General features: G+C 40.7%; 1 protein-coding gene across 1 annotated transcript in view; it reads left to right on the forward strand.

The window, feature by feature from the left end:
• Window positions 1-223: 223 nt before the first annotated feature.
• The window catches only part of LOC112254640 (ubiquitin carboxyl-terminal hydrolase 4), a 37918-nt gene continuing 17144 nt past the window's right edge, over window positions 224-20997 (forward strand). The window contains exons 1-12 of the mRNA XM_024427366.2: window positions 224-431; window positions 9952-10079; window positions 10267-10397; window positions 10473-10599; window positions 10726-10871; window positions 11434-11495; window positions 13617-13763; window positions 14978-15095; window positions 16735-16908; window positions 17178-17336; window positions 17470-17694; window positions 20773-20856. Coding sequence (XP_024283134.1) covers window positions 280-431; window positions 9952-10079; window positions 10267-10397; window positions 10473-10599; window positions 10726-10871; window positions 11434-11495; window positions 13617-13763; window positions 14978-15095; window positions 16735-16908; window positions 17178-17336; window positions 17470-17694; window positions 20773-20856 — 1653 coding nt within the window. The 5' untranslated portion in view covers window positions 224-279. The remainder of the gene's footprint in view (window positions 432-9951; window positions 10080-10266; window positions 10398-10472; window positions 10600-10725; window positions 10872-11433; window positions 11496-13616; window positions 13764-14977; window positions 15096-16734; window positions 16909-17177; window positions 17337-17469; window positions 17695-20772; window positions 20857-20997) is intronic.

Below are 20997 nucleotides of genomic sequence, written 5' to 3' on the forward strand. Positions count from 1 at the left end.
CAATGGCTTGGGACCTTTCTGAAGACAGCAAACACTGAAGGCATCATTTAGCTATCTGACTGTCGTATCACAGCCACAAAGTAAAAATTGGGTAGGGTTAGGTTTAAATATGAATTTTAAGAAATGTAATTTTAAAAATGGGGGTGTTAATGACTTTGTGGCTGTGGTAACTAGTGATAACCCCCCAGATCACGGAAACAGCAAATCTCACCAACATTGTGGTGCTCGTGCATCCGCGGTTCTTCTACTGCGCGTTCACGACTCCGGCTCACTCACTGCATGATGGCCGAGGGAGGCGGACCCGAGTCGGGTAGCGCGGCAGACCCCGAGCCCGAGTCTGTAGCCGCTCAAATACCGACACCTTCAACCGAGAGTCAAAAACAGAGTATTGGAACACTTCTCAAAACAACTCTACGAAAGAGCGACGAGTGGTAAGGAAGTGTTTTGAATGTATCTTTAGCAGCTAGACAATAGCTACGGTAATGTTAGCTAGGCTAGCTACTTTTCAGTTCACGGGAACTAACGTTAGCCAGCTAGCTACCTAGTAGCATAGGCCTGTCAAGAGACGGGTAAACCGGTTCCTATTGCATTGAACGGGAAATCGTTTGATTTGTGGGGTTAGTTGGGCCAGAGTAGACATGTGACTAACATTAACAACTTAACGTTTTTTCTCGCCCGATAGTTACTGTAGCTAGTGCAAGCTAGTTAGCTAGCTAGTTGTACTTAGTTAATAACTAAGGTTAGCTAGCCGGCAAGCTATCCAAGCGAAGGCATTGCGCAAGTTAACTCTGTCTACTCACATTAGCTTGCTAGCCGGCTAACTAGTTACGACATGACGAGGTGTCGTCAAAGGCCCCTGTTCAATGCGATAACGAGTGACTGCGAAGTAATGTTATCTAGCTAACGTTAGCTATTTTACAAGCTAACTAATGCTTTGTCATTGAAACTGGATAACACCCAGCGACTGGCCCTCTCAGATATTCCGTTGCCAAGGCCACAGGTTTCCAGTTAAGATCTTTGCAAGGTTTTAACTTTAACTAGCCATATCCATACTGAACAACAAGGGACGGGAAACAACCAATGTGGGCTCAGTAGAGCAAGGCTAACCAGACAGGCACTACCAGTACCTGCGACTATTAAACACTGAATCCCTGAACACGTTGTCTTGAGACAGCAAGCTGCGGGGTCATAACGTTGGGTTTGTTATGGTACATCTAAATAACCTTAGCTAAATTCACAACATGTTTATTTAGGTTAAGTAAGCAATCGTTTTAGTTGGGATCGATGGCAAGTATGATATGTTTTTGGGGCAAGACTACAGACAACTTCGATTGTTTTGGCCTTCGAGTCTTTCTAAACAGGGCAATGTCAACTGGGTAGGTGTTTTTAGCAACGCAGGTGTACAGTGCCTTCAGAAATTATTCACACCCCTTTACTTTTCCCACATTTTGTTGCTACAGTCTGAGTTTAAAATAGATTAAATTTAGATGTCTCTTTGATCTACACAACACACAATAATGTCAGTGAAATTTTGTTTGTAGAATTAAAAAATTATAGTAATACAAAATGAGAAGCTGAAATGTCTTGAGTGAATAAAGTATTCTACCCCTTTGTTACGGTAAAATTGTTATTAACAAATTGCATCATATGTTGCATGGACTCATTCTGTGTTGATTAATAGTGGTTAACATGATTTTCGATTAACTAATCCATCTCTGTACTCCACACAAACAATTATCTGTAAGGTCCCTCAATCGAGTAGGGAATTAAAAGCACAGATTCAACCACAAAGACCAGGGAGTTTTTTCAATGCCTTGCAAAGAAGGGTTAAAAACAAAATAAAAAAAGTAGATGCTGAATATCCCTTTGAGCATGGTGAAGTTATTAATTTCACTTTGGATGGTGTATCAATACACACAGTCACTACAAAGATACCGGAGTCCTTCCTAACTCAGTTGCCAGAGAGGCAGGAAACTACTCAGGGATTTCACTATGAGGCCAATGGTGACTTTATAACAGTTAGTTTAATGGCTATGATAAGAGAAAACATTGTGAATAGATCAACATTGTAATTACTACACAACGCAAAGCTAATTAACAGAGTGAAAATAAGGAAGCCTGTACAGAATAAAACATATTCCAAAACATGCATCCTGTTTGTAACAAGGCGCTTAAGTAACACTGCAATGAATGTGGCAAATCAATTATTTTTGTCCTGAATACAAAGCGTTATGTTTGGGGCAAACAACACCTCTCTGAATACCACTCCTCATAATTTCAAGCATGGTGGTGGCTGCATCATGTTATGGGGTATGCTTGTCATCAGCAAGCACTAGGGTGTTTTTTGGGGGGAGATAAAATAAAACGGAATAAAGCTAAGCACAGGCAGAAAACACAGAGGAAAACCTGGTTCAGTGCTTTCCAACACACACTGGGAGACAAATTCACCTTTCAGCAGGACAATAACCTAAAACGCAAGGCCAAATATACACTGGATTTGCTTACCAATACGACTTTGAATGTTCCTGAATGGCATAGTTATAGTTTTGACTTATCGGCTTAAATCTATGGCAAGACTTAAATGCCTAACAATGAACAACAATCAACTTGACAGAGCTTGAAGAATTCCAAAAATAATTATGTGCAAATATTGAACAATCTAGGTGTCTGTTCACATTAGCTTGCTAGCCGGCTAACTAGTTACGACATAACGAGGTGTAGTCAAAAAGCCCCTGTTCAATGCGATAACGAGTGACTGCGAACTAAAGTTAACTAGTTAGCTATTTTACATGCTAGCTAATGCTTTGCATTTGAACTGGATACCCTGAAAGACTCTCAGCTGTAATCACCACTAAAGTTGCTTTGACAAAGTATTGAATACTCTACATAGTGAATACTAATACAAATTAGATTAATGTATTTAATTTTCAATACATTTGCGAACATTTCTAAAAACATGTTTTTACTTTGATTATGGGGTATTGTGTGTAGATGGGTGAGAACGGGAAAAAACTATTTAATCCATTTTGAACTAACACAAAATGTGTAAGTGTATGAATCTTTTCTAAAGGTACTGTATTTACATACACTAGCATTGGTTTAAACTGTATTGGGTTGCACAAAAACAGTTAGTGGGAAGTGAAGTTAAATACAACTCCATTTCAACTTACTGTGCCGGAGGGCAGGATTGTTGGGTATTTGAGGCCAAATATTTTAAAGGATGGTATTAATAAACATACTTTCCAGACGTTGGTGTGTTGTAGACCCACTCCCTCTGCTTACCTCATGAGCTCCCAAGTGGCACAGTGGTCTTAGACACTGCAGTACCTGGTTTGAATCCAGGCTGCATCACATCTGGCCGTGATTGGGAGTCCCATAGGTTGGCGCACAATTGGCCCAGTATCGTCCGGGGTAGGCCATCATTGTAAATCAGAATTTGTTCTTAACTGACTTGCCTAGTTAAATATAAAAACATGTAAAAAATAAGTCCCCCACAAGTTGTTTCTTTTTTGTCTTCATATGATGCACGTGCAGGACTTTTATTTTGACATGAGGTAACCAGAGTCAACAGACCCACTTCTGGAAAATCTGTTAATACGATCCTTTAGATATTTTGTCTGAAATTCCCCCATTATAATGACCAACTCTCCTGCCCACTGGCACAGTAAATTAAAATGGAATTCAATTTCACTTCTGGCTTCCCATGGAATGTCTTTGTGCAACCCAATACAATTGACAGCAACGCTAGTGTATGTAAATATACCGCGTTGCTAAACGCACCTATCAGCTGGGCAGCTATGGGCTATCTGACAGACTATGGCTGAATTTACACAGGCAGCCCAATTGATCTTTTGACCAAACAGATCTGATGTTTTGTCAATAATTGCGCAAAAGACCAAAATTGGCCTGGCTGTGTAAACAGAGCCTAGTATGCTGACTCCTGACCTCATTTTAAACACAGCTGAGATGGGCATTGTAAAGGCTTTAGTTGCATTACCATGTGTCTCATTTAAAGTACACCTAGCTAATTTAGTCACAAAGTTCTCAATTCTAATAAGGGTTCTTTAGAAATAAAGTTTCCCTTGCCTGGGCTTTGGACCATGTGTAATCCTGCTTGAGATGAGATTAAAGATATCCTAGCTCACTGTTACTATATGTGAATGTGACCTAGAGCGCAAGACATTTTGTTTTGGAGTTGCATAATATGTTGACAGATTAATACTACCACTAACCAGGTTTCCATTCAACCTTTTTATGCAAGTAAAGTACATTTTGGATAAATGTCATGACCGGCCTGATGGAAAAATTACTTTTTTTGTTAAACCTTCCTCATGCCGAAAATACTAAATACGCTAGACAACGTGTCATCCTTTTTGTGTCAGTAAAATTAATAATGCAAGAAATGTTGGTGTAAAGGTTTTTTTAATGCACAAATATTGATATAACATATCGATGTAAACTGAGTCACACGATGAGGTGTGGTCCTCCCACTATGGCTCTTCGAGGAAGCATGCAGTTTATTAGGCTACAGATTAAGTAAGTTATGATCAACTTCAGGGTGGTGAAAGTGCAACGTGTAGAGCTTGATGCTCCTTTCCAATAAATATCGAGTGTCTTATTCTGGTGACATGATGCTTGGCTGCCGTTTGAAGAAAAAAACATCTTGCTCTTTTGTCAATAGAAGTCTCATGTAGGCTTTACGTGAGTTTTAGCCATTGGAACGCACAGAGAGCTGTTGGCTAGAGCGCATGTGCCAATACCAGAGTGGGCACACTCGCTATATAAAGCAACATTTTTTGTGAGAAAACCATCAGAGTTGAAAATGCGCTGGAAACCCATTTTAACTACACTGAACAAAAATATAAACGCAACATATTTGGTTTCATGAGCTGAAATTAAAGATCCCAGAAATGTTCTAAACACACAAAAAAGCTTCTCATGTTGTGCACAAATTTGTTAACATCCCTGTTAGTGAGCATCTCTCATTTGCCAAGATAATCCATCCACCTGACAAGTGTGGCATATCAAGAAGCTGATTAAACAGCATGATCTTTACACAGGTGCCCTTTGTGCTGGGGACAATAACACAATGCCACAGATGTGGCAAGTTTTGAGGGAGTGTGTAATTGGCATGTTGACAGCAGGCATGTCCACCAGAGCTGTTGTCGGGATTTAATTTCTCTACCATAAGCCTTCATGTGGGCGAGCGGTTTGCTGATGTCAACGTTGTGAACAGATTGCCCCTTGGTGGCGGTGGTGTTATGGTATGGGCAGGCATACGCTACAGACAAAAACACAATTGCATTTTATCGATGGCAATTTGAATCAGAGGTCGACCGATTATGATTTTTCAACGCCGATACCGATTATTAGAGGACCATAAAAGCCGATACAGATTAATCTGCCAATTTTTTTTATTTGTAATAATGACTATTACATCAATACTGAATTAACACTTATTTTAACTTAATTTAAAACATCAAAATCAATTTAGCCTCATAAATGTTCAATTTGGTTTAAATAATGCGTGTAAGTGTTGGAGAAGAAAGTAATGTGTGCCATGTAAAATGTGTGCCATGTAAAAAGCTAACGTTTAAGTTCCTTGCTCAGAACATGAGAACATATGAAAGTTGGTGGTTCCTTTTAACATGAGACTTCAATATTCCAAGGTAAGAGGTTTTAGGTTGTAGTTAATATAGTATTTATAGGACTATTTCTCTCTCTACCATTTGTATTTCATATACCTTTGACTATTGGATGTTCTTATAGGCACTATAGTATTGCCAGTGTAACAGTATAGCTTCCATCCCCCTCCTTGCCCCTGGGCTCGAACCAGGAACACGTCGACAACAGCCACACTCGAAGCATCGTTACCCATCGCTCCACAAAAGCCGCGGCCCTTGCAGCGCAAGGGGAATAACTACTCCAAATCTAAAAGCGAGTGACGTTTGAAACAGTATTAGCGCACACCCAGCTAACTAGCTAGCCATTTCACATTGGTTACACCAGCCATTAAGCTGATAGGCTTGAGGTTATAAACAGCGCTGTGCTTGCGAAGAGCTGCTGGCAAAACACACGAAAGTGCTGTTTGAATTAATGATAACGGGCCTGCTGCTGCTCAGTCCGACTGCTCTATCGAATCAGACTTAATTATAACATAATAACACACAGAAATACGAGCCGTCGTAATTACGTAAAATTCTGTCAAATTAGTTCGCAATGAGCCAGGCAGCCCAAACTGTTGCATATACCCTGACTCTGCGTGCAATGAACGCAAGAGAAATGACACAATTTCACCTGGTTAATATTGCCTGCTAAACTGGATCAGTAGTTATAACTAGTGATTATGATTGATTGTTTTTTATAAGGTAAGTTTAATGCTAGCTAGCAATTTACCTTCTACTACATTCGCGTAACAGGCAGGCTACTCGTGGAGTGCAATGGTTAGAGCGTTGGACTAGTTAACTGTGCGGTTGCAAGATTGGAACCCCTGAGCTGACAAGGTGAAAATCTGTCGTTTTGCCCCTGAACAAGGCAGTTAGCCCGCAGTTCCTAGGCAGTCATTGAAAATAAGAATGTTTTCTTAACTAACTTGCGTAGTTAAATAAAAGGTATAACATTTAAAATAAATAAATAATAATAATCGGAAATCGGTGCCCAAAAATACCGATTTCCGATTGTTATGAAAACTTGAAATCGGCCCTAATTAATCGGCCATTCCGATTATTTGGTCGACCTCTAATTTGAATGCACAGAAATACCTTGATGGTATCTGACCAACCGATGCATACAGGGCATTCGGAAAGTATTCAGACCTTCACCTTTAACACATTTTGTTATGTTACAGCCTTATTCTAAAATAGATGAAATCGTTTTTTTCTTTATCTACACACACTACCCCATAATGACAACGCAAAACAGGTTTTTAGAAATTTTGGCGAATTTATAAAATAAACTGAAATCTCATTTACAAAAGTATTCAGACCCTTTACTCAGTACTTTTTTGAAGCACCTTTGGCAGCGATTGCAGCCTCAAGTCTTCTTGGGTATGATGCTACAAGCTTGGCACACCTGTATTTGGGGAGTTTCTCCCATTCTTCTCTGCAGATCCTCTTAAGCTCTGTCAGGTTGGATGAGGAACTTTGCTGCACAGCTATTTTCAAATCAAGTTTTATTAGTCACATGCTTAGCAGATGTGTTTACGGGTGTAGCGAAATGCTAGTGTTTCTAGCTCTGACAGTGCTGTAATATCTAACAAGTAATATCTAACAATTTCACAACATATACCCAATACACAACACACATTTAACTGAAGGAATGGAATTAAGAATATATCAAATATGGATGAGCAATATCAGAGTGGCATAGACACAGTAGAATAGAATACAGTAAATACATACGAGATGAGTAATGCAAAATATGTTAACATTAACATGACTAATGTTCCATTTATTAAAGTGGCCAGTGATATCAAGTCTATGTACATAGGCAGCAGCCTCTGTGCTAGTGATGGTTATTTTAACAGTCTAATGACCTTGAGTTAGAAGCTGTTTTTCAGTCTCGGTCCCAGCTTTGATGCACCTGTACTGACCTCACCTTCTGGATGATAATGGGATGAACAGGCAGTGGATCGGGTGGTTGTTATCCTTGATGATCTTTTTGGCCTTCCTGTGACATCGGGTGCTGTAGGTGTCCTGGAGGGCAGGTAGTTTGCCCCCGGTGATGCATTGGGCATACCACACCACCCTCTGTGTGTCTGTAAAAGTTGGTGAGGGTTTTAGGTGCCAAACCAATTTGTTTTCAGCCTCCTGAGGTTGAAGAGGCTCTGTTGCGCCTTCACCACACTGTGTGGGTGGACCGTTTCAGTTTGTCAGTGATGTGTACGCCGAGGAACTTGAAGCTTTCCACCTTCTCCACTGCAGTCCCGTTGATGTGGATAGAGGGGTGCTCCCTCTGCTGTTTCCTGAAGTTCCACGATCATCTTCTTTGATTTGTTGACATTGAGTGAGAGGTTATTTCCCTGGCACCACACACTCAGAGCCCTCACCACCTTCCTGTAGGCTGTCATTGTTGGTCATCAAGCCTACTACTATTGTGTAGTCTGCGAACTTGATGATTGCGTTGGTGGCGTGCTTGGCCATGCAGTCATTGGTGAACTGGGAGCACAGGAGGGGGCTGAGTACGCACCCTTGTGGAGCCCCAGTGTTGAGGATCATCGTAGTAGTGGTCTTGTTTCCTACCTTTTAGGTCTCTCCAGAGATATTCGATCGTGTTCAAGTCCGGGCTCTGGCTGGTCCACTTAAGGACATAAAGAGACTTGTCCCGAAGCCACTCCTGCGTTGTCTTGGCTCTATGCTTAGGGTCAATGTCCTGTTTGAAGGTGAACCTTTGCCCCAGCCTGAGGTCCTGAGTGCTCTGTAGCGGATTTTCGTCAAGGATCTCTCTTGTACTTTGCTCCGTTCATCTTTCCCTCGATCCTGACTAGTCTCCCAGTCCCTACCCGCTGAAAAACATCCCCACAGCATGATACTGCTACCACCATGCTTCACCGGAGGGATGGTATTGGCCAGGTGATGAGCAGTGCCTGGATTCCTCCAGATGTGACGCTTGGCATTCAGGCCAAAGAGTTCAATCTTGGTTTCATCAGACCAGAGAATTTTGTTTTTCATGGTCAGAGTCCTTTAGGTGTCTTTTGACTATCTCCCAGCAGGCTGTCATGTGCCTTTACTGAGGAGTGGCTTCCGTCTGGCCACTACCATAAAGGCCTGATTGGTGGAGTGCTGCAGAGATGGTTGTCCTTCTGGAAAGTTCTATCTCCACAGAGGAACTCTGGAGCTTTGTCAGTGACCATCAGGTTCTTGGTCACCTCCCTGACCAAGGCCCTTCTCCCACGATTGCTCAGTTTGGCCGGGTGGCCAACTCTAGGAAGAGTCTAGGTTCCTAACTTCTTCCTTTTAAGAATGATGGAGGCCACTGTGGTTTGGAGACCTTCAATGCTGCAGACATTTCTTTTTTTTACCCTTCCCCAGAACTGTGCCTCAACACAATCGTGTCTTGGAGCAACACGGACAATTCCTTCGGCCTCGTGGCTTGGTTGTTTCTCTGTCATAGACTGTCAACTGTGGGATCTTAAATAGACTGGTGTGAGCTTTTCCAAAACATGACCAATTAATTGAATTGACTGCAGGTGGACGCCAATCAAGTTGTAGAAACTTCTTCTCACGGATGATCAATGGAAACAGGACACACCGGACCTCAATTTCGAGTCTCCTAGCAAAGGGTCTGAATAATTATGGAAATACGGTGTTTCTGTTAAAAAAAAAAAAAATGTTTTTTGCTTTGTCGTTATGGGGTATTATGTGTAGATTGAGGAAAAACAAATGATTTAATCCACTTTGGAATAAGGCTGTAGCGTAACAATGTAGTAAAAGTGAAGGGGTCTGAATACTCTCCGAATGCAGTGTATCTATATTCCCAGTCATGCGAAATCCATAGTTTAGGGCCTAATACATTTATTTCAATTGACAGATTTCCTCATATGAACTGTAACTCAGTAAAATCTTTGAAATTGTGGGATGTTGCGTTAATTAAATGTATTTTTATTTTTTATTCTGTAATTTTTTTATTTGGTACATGGGAATATAACCGCAAAATGTATTTTTATATGCACTACATCATCATTCACAGACTTATCTGCAAGAAGTCAATTTGATGGAAACATCTCTGGTTTAAAAATGTGCATATTGCTTTTATGCAGATTTTGGAATATTCACTTGATAATCTGTCACCGATTGAAACCTAGCAATTGTTAGACATAATTTAGAAACTAGTCGCACAGGTTGTCTGCATGCAGGGCAAGTTTATATAAAACATTTGTTTTACCGTTGTGTGATATACATTTTAACCTGCAAGTTATCATTCCACCCAATACAGTAGCACTTCTTTTTGCAGGTTTCTGATTGATAGTCGGTGGTTCAAGCAGTGGAAGAAATATGTGGGATTTGACAGTTGGGATATGTACAATGTTGGAGAGCACAGTCTCTATCCCGGCCCTGTTGACAACTCTGGCCTGTTCTCAGGTAATGCAGGCATCATATTCACTTCCACAAAATGTCACATTGTATTTTAATCTGTGTGTAGGCCTGTGTGTTTTCTTTTGTCTCTGCTGTGAGCATGATTCTAATAAGTGCAAAACTAGTTATAAACGAGCACTCTAAATACTTGTTGTCATTAACTTACCTTGACACACTCTCTCTTTCTCCTTAGACCATGAGACCCAGATCCTGAAGGAGCACCTTATAGATGAGTTGGACTATGTCCTAGTGCCCACTGAGGCATGGAACAAGTTTGTCAGCTGGTATGGTTGCCTTGAGGGCCAGCGTCCCATCGTCAGAAAGGTGATACCATTTAAAAATGTATATTTTCACTCTTTTGCTTTAGTCTCTCTCTTTAATCTTGTGCTTTCTATCTAGGTGGTTGAACACGGCATGTTTGTCAAGCACTGTAAAGTGGAGGTCTATCTGTTGGAGCTCAACTTGTGTGAGAATGACAACATGGATAATGTGGTCACACGTCATTTCAGCAAAGCTGACACTATAGGTGAGAGAGAACAGTGTACTGTACTGTGAGCCAGAGAGCAAACTGACGTGTGAACTAACTAGATATGTATCATCTTCATCCACTTCTGACTTTTAATTAACTAAATATTGTGTGTGTCCTGTCCAGACACCATAGAGAAGGAGATGCGGTCACTATTTGAGATCCCAACGGGGAAGGAGACTCGACTGTGGAACAAGTACATGAGCAACACGTACGAGCAGCTGAACAAGCCAGACAGCACCGTACAGGATGCTGGTCTCTTCCAGGGCCAGGTAGAGTACTGGCTCCACCCCAACATCCAAATCCGCTCACTCACTACTAGGCCACACACAACTAGAACTAGACCCTTTGCACACTGGCACTTTCTTCTTTAGACACACCACACACATTAATATTTTTGAGGGGAAGCTGCAATGGTGTCGTCACTTACAATCTCATGAGCAGGGTTCGCTTGAGGTGCTTAAAGTACTTGAATTTGGCACTTTGAAATTACAATACTGGCATACCTTGATACTTTAAAAGTACTTGAATTAAAATGAGAGGAGAACAGAAAATCATCTGAAAAATATTAGGAAAATGTATTGGTTTTACGAATACATTTCCAGGCAGACTGCCAAATTTGATTTCCTCAGGTGTTATTCACGATCTGCTTGCCAGGCTAATTCCACTGCCACTCAGTCAGGCAGGCTTATAACTGACTAACTATGTGCCCCCAAACATCACATCATAGCTAAAATGCCGGTCAAATGTACATTCATACATGAGTATGTTATGACACAGTTGTTGAAATCAGCTGGGTTCAGCACGGCTCTCACTAGTGTGATGCCCACACAGGTGCTTGTGATTGAATGCAAGAACGAGGACGGCACGTGGCCCAGACAAGCCTCCCATCCAAAGTAAGTCTATCATTATATGGTTACCCATCCTCAATTCTAGGACTTTGACTAAGGTTGCAAAGCGGCACTATATTACTGGATCTTTCGAAGTTCATCAGTAAACTACTAGAATTTTGTTATCTTTCAAGGATATTATGTTATCTAGCGCAAGATGTCTAGTGGCCATTTTGGGTACTTCAGATTATCACAGGTGTCTGTAATATTATCTAGCCTTATTACATGTCAAATTTAAGAAATAGTTCAGATTTTTACATTTAAAAAAGAATAGAATGACCAAGCTGTAAACGTTATCCTAAATATTAACCATCAACATAGTGAAACCCATTGGTGTTCAGCATGAAATATCCTTTACATTTTTTTATATTTTTTTACACACATTGTTTTTACAATGTCAATGTATTTGTTTTCAATGTTTTGGCCTCAAACTGGTGACAGGTGTGAAAAGTAAATAGTTGGAATAGTTGCAGAGTTTATTGAAAATAATGCCATTGTTGATCATTTTTTAAATTATTAGGCTATTTTCTCTTGAACCATACTAGATACCGTCTTGAACGTCTAGTGGAAAATATCAGGGGAAAAATGAATACATATGAATACATAAATATTTAAAAATCCAAGTATAAATTACGATAGATTGTCATAGATTTTCTGTTTATTTCAAAAATTACAGAAGATTCCCAAAACTTTTAATAAATTACCTGTAGCTTTGCAACCCCACTTGTTGACTAAAATGGCTTAAATTGTCACATTTACTATTTTCTGTCTGATAGGCTTGGGCGGTATACTATATACCAGGGTATTTGGTAATAGCCACGAGATAGTTTCAACGGTATTGAAAAACCTTTGAAGTTTTAATATTTGTAGCTACTTTTGAAGTAAATACCTGTAGTCCACTTGTGCAATATGTTAGGAGATAAAGCAGATCACGTTCTTTATTTTACCTGTCACATTATTTTACATTTACATGAAGCCATGATTGCCATAGTTCCCCAGAACAGTTGAGCCAGTCATGTTTGTTTGTAAATAGCACAATGGGAGAAAGTGGGAGCAGGTGAGTCCAGCTATGTATTGACAGGGGTTGTTATTTATATAGAAAGTGTTTTATTTACTTCAATAGTCTAATCAGGGATGTGCAACTATAGTTTTCCTTTGCAGAAAATACTTTAGGGCAACACATTTGGCAGATCGTAGCTTCCTTTTCATCAGATAACAACTGAAGTGCAACAGTATTTGGCTGGCAGCCACCCAAGTAAATGAGCTTACAATGAAAAAGCAAGGTGTTTTTTGCAATAACGATGCATGGCCATCATATTTCCAATGTTTTATCATAGAAAGAATGTAGCGGACTACATTTCCTAATGTTTTTCTGACAGAGAAAAGTAGGCTGACTACACCAAACAACACATCAGTCAGAGGAGCGCTGTCTGCTAATACAATGCCCATTCGTGAATTTTTATCTGAGTGGAGAAGTGTAACGGAAGCACAAAATTTGTCTGATACTGAGCAGGAATTACAATTACAAGCATTTTAGATATGTGTTTACAAAATGCAGCAATATATTTCTTATACAATTCCCTTAAGTTTAACTTGCTAGTTATCAAAGTAAGTGACTTAATTAATAAGTTGACGGGGCATCAAATTGTGCTAGCTTTCTGCTGTGTTTCAGAAGTCAAAGCCTGTTTGGATGGGTTATCTGTACAGCTGGTGCTGCCATCTTGGTTTACTGTGTGTTTTTTTCCCTCCTCTCTGTTCTCGGCCTGACTGCTCACTCCCCCCACACAATCTCTCTCGTTCACATTTGCTTGTAAATTTACAAAATTACATTCAAAGCTGGATTGCCTGTCTTTGCTATTTGTTTATTTTAGTTTGCTCTTGTAAGCATATTTAGCTAGCAACCTCCATGGAAATGAGCTTTTGTGCTGACTTTTTTAGCATTCTGGTAATAGACATCCAATGGGCTTTTTACCATTTCAGGCGCCCCCTTGTGTACTAAGACGGTAATACCGTAAACTATATGAAAATCTGGATACCGCTCAACCCTAATGTTTGAATGCAGAAAATAGTATATTTCAGATAATGTGTCTGAAACTTATCCAGTAAGTCTATGTTCATGTTATTCAGATCCAGTACGGCTACATCCAGGAATTTCACTACCTCTCCAAAGCTCTCTTCCAACTCATCGACAACCATCTCCTCAACAGTAACAAATGGGGACAGCAGCAGCAACTCTGGCTATACACTGAACAACAGCACCTCCTCTGGCAATAGGCAAGCAAACTGTGTTTTTATCACTATGCCACAATATGCAGTCACTGGGAATATCACTAGCCAGTCAGACCAAGTCAATGGAGTCCCATTTACACTACCGGTCAAAAGTTTTAGAACACCTACTCATTCAAGGGTTTTTCTTTATTTTTACTATTTTCTACATTGTATGAAATAACACATGGAATCATGTAGTAACCATATTTTATATTTGAGATTCTTCAAATAGCCTCCCTTTGCCTTGATGACAGCTTTGCACACTCTTGGCATTCTCTCAGCCAGCTTCACCTGGAATGATTTTCCAACAGTCTAGGAGTTCCCACATATATGCTGAGCACTTGTTGGTTGCTTTTCCTTCACTCTGCTGTCCGACTCATCCCAAACCATCTCAAATGGGTTGAGGTTGGGTGATTGTGGAGGCCAGGTCATCTGATGCAGCACTCCATGATTCTCCTTCTTGGTCAAATAGCCCTTACACAGCCTGGAGGTTTGTTTTGGGTCATTATCCTGTTGGAAAAACAAATGATAGTCCCACTAAGCGCAAACCAGATTTGATGGTGTATCGCTGCAGAATGCTGTGGTAGCCGTGCTGGTTAAGTGTGCCTTGATTTCTAAATAAATCACCAACAGAGTCACCAGCAAAGCACCATCACACCTCCCCCATTCTTCACGGTGGGAACCACACATGCAGAGATCATCCATTCACCTACTCTGCATCTCACAAAGACACGGCGGTTCGAACCAAAAATCTCACATTTTGACTCCTCAGACCAAAGGACACATTTCCACCAGTCTAATGTCCATTGCTTGTGTTTCTTGGCACAAACAAGTCTCTTCTTCTTATTGGTGTCCTTTAGTAACTTTTTAAAATTGAAATGCAATTCAGGTGAAGCTGGTTGAGAGAGTGCCAAGAGTGTACAAAGCTTTCCTCAAGGCAAAGGTTGGCTATTTTGAAAATTCTCAAATGTAAAATATATTTGGACTTTTTTAACACTTTTTTTTTTTTTGGTTACTACATGAATCCATATGTGTTATTTCATAGTTGTGATGTCTCCACTATTATTCCACAATGTAGAAAATAGTAAAAATAAAAAGCCTTGAATGAGTAGGTGTTCTAAAACTTTTGACCGATAGTCAAAACATAGTTTTGGAATATTTGTACAATCCATTGATGTTTGACCTGTTAAACAGTGGACTAAACCTTACTGTTTCTACAGATTGGGAGGTTACAATTCATACAGCTCCTCCTACAACTACAGAGAGTCACCATCCCAACCTGGCCTCTGTGGTCTCAGTAACCTAGGCAACACCTGTTTTATGAACTCCGCTCTTCAGGTACCACACACACACACACACACACACACACACATGGTCTGTGTGCAAACTCACATTAGCATGTACTGCACAAAGAATTCATATGGACCCCACAGCAAATATTGGGTACTGTAAAACTAAATTAAAATCAGTCCATAGCCACCTGTGCCTTTTTTTAATAGCTGGGCAATGGCATGCATTTCAGCAAATAAAAGACCTTTTCAAAGAAATAAACACCAGTCTAAATGAATTGTTTACAAGTTTACCATGAATTGTTTACTTGGTTTAATGTTTGATTTGTTACATTAAATAATTTCGTAATGACACAAACATTTTGGCAATCTGTTATCTCCAGTAAGAAACTGCTAACAGCTGAGAACGGCTAGCTAACTGGCAAGCACAAAAACAGTAAACGTCTTCGGGAGTAAAGACAACCCCCCAAAACCTGACAGTGTGTAAATGCTAACACATTTAATGCAGGAAAGAAAGAAATTTATTAAAATGCTGGAATTAAACAAATCAAATTATGTCACATGCTTCGTAGACTAATAGTGAAGTGCTTACTTACGGGTTCATTTCCAACAATGCAGATTTAATCATTTAATTCAAAATATATAAATAGTCACATGAGAAACAAGTACACAGTGACTATCTTTGCTTATTTGAGCTGTTCTTGCCATAATATGGACTTGGTCTTTTACCAAATAGGGCTATCTTCTGTATATCACTCCTACCTTGTCACAACACAACTTATTGTCTCAAACGCATTCAGAAGGAAAGAAATTCCACAAATGATCTTTTAACAAGGCACACCTGTTAATTGAAATTGCACTCCAGGTGATTCTCATGAGCTGGTTGAGAGAATGCCAAGAGCGTGCAAAGCTGTCAAGGCAAACGGTGGCTACATTGAAGAATCTCATATAAAATATATTTTGATTTGTTTAACACTTTTTTGGTTACTACATGATTCCATATGTTGTTTTTATAGTTTGTCTTCACTATTATTCTACAATGTACAAAATGGTTAATGTAAAGAAAAACTCTTGAATGAGTTGGTGTGAGCAGGCAAGCAGAACCTCAAGACTTCCTTATTATTAGGATTGCACATCAGCTGTTTTTAACAAAGAGACCCATGCCCTTGAGTTTACGAGAAGCTGCCGTTCTGTCTTGCCGATGCATACAAAAACCAGCTAGATTTATGTTAACCATGTCCTCGTTCAGCCACGACTCCGTGAAGCATAGGATATTACAGTTCTTCAGTTAACTATGCAAATGAGCAAAAGCTGTGTGCCTTAAGGAAATAGACGCCTGGCTTGAATAGAAGCCGGTCTCTAATAAGCTCCCGCTGGGATCAGTGATTTAAGCAAATGAACGCCTGACTATTAATTTAAATTTCAGGATATGTCTTGCTATAGAGCATATTTCCCTTCTCTAAGACATCCAATTATCCCTTCTCTAAGACATCCAATTATCCCTTGTCTAAGACCGAGCTGTACTTACCTCTCTAAATCAGTTGATGCTGTGGAAGAGCAGGCCACAGACTCCCAGGCTTAGACAGGCTCTCTGACTCACACACACACACACACACACACACACACACACACCAAACAAAGTTTGAACTGTATATTTCCCCCTTATTCACCTCACTGTTTTGTTGCAGTGCCTGAGCAACGCGTGTCCTCTCACGGAGTACTTCCTAGATGACCAGTATGAGGCGGAGATCAACCGGGAGAATCCATTAGGAATGAGGGGGGAGATCGCAGAGGCCTATGCAGACCTGGTCAAGCAGATGTGGCTTAGCCGCAGCAGCTATGTGGCTCCCCGCACTTTTAAAGTGAGCATCACCACGGATATATGAGACTGAATTTCTATAGGTTACTGCAATATAGTTCTGTTGGAGTGCACCTTCCTCATCCTCTTTTTGACCAGTAGATTTTCCAATTGTCAGTTACCAGTAGATTTATCCTATAGTCAGTTACTAATTTACGAACTCATTGCAGACCGCAATGAGCATGAAACACTCTGTCATAATTACTATAACACGTGTGACTAACAAGCTGCACAGTCTGCTAACCTCCACCCTGTGTTCCCCCTCTATCTCAGACCCAAGTGGGTCGCTTCGCCCCCCAGTTTTCAGGGTACCAGCAGCAGGACTCCCAGGAGTTGCTGGCCTTCCTGATGGACGGGCTCCACGAAGACCTGAACCGTGTTAAAAAGAAGCCTTACCTGGCCCTGCAAGATGCAGGGGGGCGGCCAGATGAGGTACACATACACACAATCTTGGTGATGCTAGAAAGGAGGATTTCCCATAGCATTGTCATTAAGTCCTATCTCGTTTGTGATCACCTCTGTACAAATCTCTTAACAGTTTTTTTCCCCTTCTTCTGAGTGACAGATTGTAGCTAAGGAAGCATGGACTAATCATCGCCTGCGCAATGACTCAATCATCGTGGACATATTCCATGGCCTGTTCAAATCCACTCTGGTGTGTCCAGAGTGTGCCAAGATCTCTGTGACTTTTGACCCATTCTGCTACCTCACACTCCCTCTGCCCATGAAGAAGGACCGCACTATGGAGGTGTTCTTGGTCCGCATTGACCCCCAGTCCAGACCCACACAGGTAACACATACACACACACACACACACACACACACACACACTGGATGTGTGCTGCGTTTCCCCCTCAATGTCGTTACACTGTCATTATTATAACAATCTTTTTTATTTTTTATTAAGGATTTCACAACAACAACGAAAAGGACAAGACAAACACAGAGTAATATAAAACCAAACAATGATATCAGACACACCAAAAACAAGAGAGAACTAATAGATAATAAATAATAGCACCACTGCTATACCCCATTATAAACTGACTTTAGATACAGTTCACCTTTTAAGGTCCATTTTAAGGTCCATTTGACCAAGCAATGAAAGGGGCCCCAAGTATATTCAAAGTAGTTTATACTGTTTTACTGTGATCAGGAACTTTCTTAATAACCTCAAAATCAACTTGTTGTATATTATTCCACCAATCTCTTAGCACTTGACATGACCAGAGTATATGTGTATTAGAGGCATCATCACCTTTACATATCCAACATTGGTCTTCTGGTATTAACTTTGTGGAGTCCAATTGAATAAATGTGTTTACCATTTCTTTATACATAGTATTCAAATTAGACAAGCATTATTTCCAATCTTCGTGGGATATATGTAGAGCCAAATATTTTGCCCATTTGTACTTGATCCTTATTTAAAGGATCAGACAATTGCTCCTGTAGCAGATTATAAATTATTAATTTTATCTGGCTGGCTATGGGACAGGTAAGGGTGTTTCCCAACCACTTTGACAAATAACTTCGTAGCTGGAGGTGTCTCCAATATTCATTATGTGGCAGCTTATATTTCTCTGTCATTTGGGTAAAGCTTAAGAGTTGCTTAGAATGCTCATCAAATAGATCTAAAAGATAATGTATTCTGTACCTCAAAAATGTATTATATCCAATTAGGATACTCTTTTTGTGCCACGGAGGAGATTTATAAAGGTCCCTTTTTATGTTACCCCACAAGGTTCTAGTGTTTGTAACAGTGGGGTGATTGTTCAGTTGTGGTCTTACTCTGCCAAAAATTCCAAGCCAGGTCAAAATCTGGTACCAGCCGGGTTTCGCCCCTCCCTTCCAACATGACAACTAAATACTGATATGTTTGACATTGATAGCCCAGTAGTACTTCCTGAAGTTATGGAGACCAGATCCACCTTTTTTGGGGGAAGACGACTTATATTTAAAAAAAAAATATATATATATATATATATATATATATACCTAAACTGCTGAGAGTTACCCCAAATAAAATCTAGAACATGCCTGTAAATATAAATCAAATGTATTTATATATCCCTTTGTACATCAGCTGATATCTCAAAGTGCTGTACAGAAACCCAGCCTAAAACCCCAAACAGCAAGCAATGCAGATGTAGAAGCACGGTGGCTAGGAAAAACCTAGAAAGGCCAAAACCTAGGAAGAAACCTAGAGAGGAACCAGGCTATGTGGGGTGGCCAGTCCTCTTCTGGCTGTGCCGGGTGGAGATTATAACAGAACATGGCCAAGATGTTCAAATGTTCAGAAATGACCAGCATGGTCGAATAATAATAATAATAATAATAATAATAATAATAATAATAATAATAAGGCAGAACAGTTGAAACTGGAGCAGCAGCATGGCCAGGTGGACTGGGGACAGCAAGGAGTCATCATGTCAGGTAGTCCTGAGGCATGGTCCTAGGGCTCAGGTCCTCCGAGAAAGAAAGAGAGAATTAGAGAGAGCACACTTAAATTCACACAGGACACCGAATAAGACAGGAGAAGTACTCAGATATAACAAACTGACCCTAGCCCCCGACACATAAACTACTGCAGCATAAATACTGGAGGCTGAGACAGGAGGGGTCAGGAGACACTGTGGCCCCATCCGAGGACACCCCGGGACAGGGCCAAACAGGAAGGATATAACCCCACCCACTTTGCCAAAGCACAACCCCCACACCACTAGAGGGATATCTTCAACCACCAACTTACCATCCTGAGACAAGGCCGAGTATAGCCCACAAAGATCTCCGCCACGGCACAACCCAAGGGAGGGGGTGACTCAGCCCCTGTAATAGGGTTAGAGGCAGAGAATCCCAGTGGAAAGAGGGGAACCGGCCAGGCAGAGGCAGCAAGGGCGGTTCATTGCTCCAGAGCCTTTCCGTTCACCTTCCCACTCCTGGGCCAGACTACACTCAATCATATGACCCACTGAAGAGATGAGTCTTCAGTAAAGACTTAAAGGTTGAGACCGAGTTTGCGTCTCTTACATGGGTAGGCAGACCGTTCCATAAAAATGGAGCTCTATAGGAGAAAGCCCTGCCTCCAGCTGTTTGCTTAGAAATTCTAGGGACAATTAGGAGGCCTGCGTCTTGTGACCGTAGCGTATGTGTAGGTATGTACGGCAGGACCAAATCAGAGAGATAGGTAGGAGCAAGCCCATGTAATGCTTTGTAGGTATCTTCAAAGTAATTATCTGGGATATATAGAGGGAGATGAGGTAGAGGATAATATATTACAGGTGCCAGCATCGTGTTAATAGAATACATTTTACCCCATAATGAAATGTATATATTTGACCATCTAGCAAAGTCCTTCATTTTTAGAAGAAAGGGTTTTCATTCTCTCCAACAATATCCCTGTGGCTGGGTGTTAAAAGAATGTCAAGGTTTCTGATACTCTTAGTGGACCATCTACACTTCCGTTTCTAAGTGACCCCAAACTTTTGAACGGTAGTGTAATATTCTTAAGCACAGCCTCAGACAAAACATTCATTAGTTTAAACCTGGGCTAGTTGAATTTCATTCAAATATAGTGTCTGTGTATGGTTAATGTTCAGAGGTGCCCCTATTGTGTTTCTGTTTTCGTGATGAGGTCTGCAAAGTAAATAAGATATTTGCCTATACTCATTGAGTCATTGAGGTGGTTCTCAAAACAAGACCGTTTTTTTTTTATGGTGACCTAGAAACAGTGGTCTTTGTACATACTGCTGCGACGCCTTCGATTTCAGAGTGGACGGCAGTCATACCATCTGTGTCGAAGTCAATATTTGTCTCTCCATCCTTCTCTTTCTCTCCCTCTGCATCTCTTTTTTTTTCTCATCTCCAGTACCGAGTGGTGGTCCCCAAGCTTGGCTCAGTGACAGACCTGTGCAGCGCCTTGTCCCGGCTTTCTGGAATCCTCGCTGAGAATGTGAGCGCTTTACCCTTTATGTGCTGCTAGTTGAATAAGGGCCATTGTACTTTTAGACTCTCTTTTTACAGTCCCTGCCTGGCATTTGCACACATGTCCTTTGCTTGTGTGCTCATGATGACATTTTTGCTGTGACTTGAT

Source organism: Oncorhynchus tshawytscha, linkage group LG07, assembly GCF_018296145.1.
Source record: "Oncorhynchus tshawytscha isolate Ot180627B linkage group LG07, Otsh_v2.0, whole genome shotgun sequence".
Lineage (NCBI taxonomy): Eukaryota > Metazoa > Chordata > Actinopteri > Salmoniformes > Salmonidae > Oncorhynchus > Oncorhynchus tshawytscha.